Here is a 2,797-nt window from a genome sequence, read left to right as displayed (position 1 = left end):
CCTTCCCACAATCAATATTATGTGTATAATCCGGCATATGTTAACACAAAATTTGGTCGGGGTCCATATGAAGTACTCAATTTCAGCAACCAAAATTCATGTATATTCATGTATAGCATGAAGACAAGAGCCATACAACACACCAGGAAAACCACACACCCTCTACCCTTTGAGAGGAACTATCTGGGCACGTTGTCAATATTTCAAGCAAATCATACAATATCTCATGTGACAATGACTTATAAGTTTGGAATAATGTCACCGTAACATTTTAGGTGTAAACAAATTTCTTTGCTAATCTTTAGCCATATTCAAAACTTCTTGATCCACCACAACGTATATATCTTAAATGAATCACAGGATGACATATGAAAAAGTTAAGTAGAACGCAATGTATGATACATTTGAGATACATCATTGTGACATTTCAAATATATGTAATCTTTATCTTCTATACCCAAGAAGCATAACATGTACAAAAACACATTTCCACATTCACATCGAGAAACACAAGACACTAGTGAACAATTTAAAGACTGAATTTTGACAACAGGGTTGTCTTCCAAAACTGAAAACATGAACTCCTTGATTGAAAAGTAAGGAAATTTATTAGAAACAAGACAAACTAACAAAGAAATTAAGACTAACAATTTACAGTTACATTTTTTTTTTCTGGAAATGTGTAATTTGTAATTACTTGGACCTAATATCAGTGAGATCAATCCAGATTTGCTTGAACACCTTGATGATCATCTCATGGTACTCATCAGAATTCAAAGAAAGATAACATGCAAGAAGATCTTCCAAATCCTTGGATGCCTTGATGTTGTTCTCCAAGATCATCTCCACCATTGATTCCCTGAAATCCCTCTGGGGATCAAACGATGATTTGACAATTGCGAAGCTGTCGGAGATGCTCCTTCGCTTCGAGCTCGAATTCGACGACACGCTCCGCCGGCTGAGGCCGGCCTGGTTGATCTTCCGGTTGGAAATTCTCGGCGAATTCCGAAGACGGACGCCGGGAGATGTAGCTGCATTTGATGAAGGAAGCCTTCTACCATCACTTTTAGTAATGCTCCTCTGTTCTTTCTTCTTGTTCTTGTTCTTCTTCAGTTCGCTCACCATTTCGCTGAATTTTGGTGGCTTGGTTATAATCGGAGGGAGCTCGAGCTCGGAAAACGAATCCAACCCATCCTCCGGCGCATCAGATACTTTCACATCGGATAATTTCATGGTCAGAGACGCCTTGTCGACGTCGACAACGACGTCTTTTTCACCGGAGTCGACATGGTAAGCGGCGAGAACGCGGTCGCACCGGAATTCAGGCCCATTGTCGTCGTCGAGAAACTCTATCTCTGACGTCGGGTCTGGGAAGCTGTCGAAGGAGAAAGACGACCATGTCTCAGGTGGGGATTGGGATTTAGTCCAGACGGATTCAATGGTGGTGGCGTGGCAGCCGCAGCCGGCTGAAACAGAGGAAGTTAGGAGGTTGGGATCGGAAGCGGGCAAGGTGGTAATTCTGTTCCTGAGTTTTTGTCTGTTGGATTTTTTTGGTGGTGGGTCATTGGTGGGGGAGGAGGAGGTGGGGAATCTGTGAGATGGGGCAGGCGCAGGGGAGGTGAGCTCTCTTGTGAAGTAGTAAGACTGTCTTGGGTGGCAGTGGAGGTGGTGGGGCAGTTGCCGCGTTGGCTTCGAGGGCTCTGTAAAATTTTTTGTTAGAGAAGAAGAAGCAAACGAGGGTGGTTTTTGTTGTTTTTTCTTCTTGGATTGCTTTTTTCTGGGCTTGCTCATGTCTTTCAGCTTGCTAAACCAGGAATTGGACATCATATCTGATAATCTAAACTTGTGGTTTCCCATCACCACCTCTCTCTCTCTCTCCTCTCTCACTTTCTCTCTCTTCCACTCAGTAATGCGTAAAAGAAAGGAAGAAGGACGAGAGGACTTGAGTTTTCTGGCACTCACGCTCACTCTGTTACTGATATTGAAAGATAAATAAAGGGGACTTTTTTTGTATTTTATGGGGGCAAGGGGTTCGGTTCCACCAAGGAGAAAAAGGTTGGTATCAATAGATCAAATTTTCTGCACTTATTTTGTTTGTGGTCTTGTCTGTGGAGAGATTTTTAAGTATATCAATTATACGGAATGGTATGCTACATATTATTATACTATTAGAGGTGCACTTAAAAAAAAAAAAAAACTTTTCTTCAAAAAAAAAAAGAACTTTTCTTCATTTGTATAAAGCATGAGGCATACCGTCCCGTATTCGGGCCACACTAAAAATTTCTTCTCTTTGTGGCAACTATCATTATTGACACGTAAGGAGAGTTAAGTTCATTAATACGTATCAATGAATGATAGAAGTCGCATACAAAATGAGTGTATAAGATTCGAACTCCAAGGGGGGGGCAGTTGGTAAAATGGCCTCTTTCTAGTAGCCTACCCATAAAGAAAGGGTGGCATTATCACATACCAATTTTTATGTCTCATGTACTTGTTATATTATGTCTTTTAATTTATTCAATTTATTTGATCCGACGACAAAAAATTGAGAGAGATGTGTGAGAAGTAAAAATGAGTTTGTAGATAGCCCCACTCTAAGGAACTTTTGTTCTCTTGTTAAGTTAATGTGATAGCTATTTTGTTTACTTCTTTAACCACCTCTTTAAATTGGAGCAATATCCTTGAGTTTTAGCTCAATTGGAGCTTTGATCTTTGAATTTAAATTCGTGAGGATTGGTTTTGAAACTTATTATAATGTGGAGTAGTGGTCGATTTAGCACTTTTTGGCTAACTCTGT

General features: G+C 40.3%; 1 protein-coding gene across 1 annotated transcript; it reads right to left on the bottom strand.

Annotated features, from left to right (window-relative positions):
• Window positions 1-377: 377 nt before the first annotated feature.
• Window positions 378-2,023, bottom strand: LOC126617777 (transcription repressor OFP2-like). The gene has a single exon (XM_050285830.1). The coding sequence runs from the start codon at window positions 1,855-1,857 to the stop codon at window positions 694-696; it is 1,164 nt and encodes a 387-aa protein (XP_050141787.1). The 5' UTR covers window positions 1,858-2,023; the 3' UTR covers window positions 378-693.
• Window positions 2,024-2,797: the final 774 nt, after the last annotated feature.

The sequence above is a fragment of the Malus sylvestris genome, chromosome 4 (assembly GCF_916048215.2).
Source record: "Malus sylvestris chromosome 4, drMalSylv7.2, whole genome shotgun sequence".
In the NCBI taxonomy this organism is placed as follows: domain Eukaryota; kingdom Viridiplantae; phylum Streptophyta; class Magnoliopsida; order Rosales; family Rosaceae; genus Malus; species Malus sylvestris.
Note: the sequence above shows the minus strand (reverse complement) of the source record. Positions and strands in the feature narration are given on the sequence as shown.

Excerpts from the sequence above, each read along its gene's own strand:
- LOC126617777 (XM_050285830.1), bottom strand. The coding sequence starts at position 1,857 with ATGGGAAACCACAAGTTTAGATTATCAGATATGATGTCCAATTCCTGG.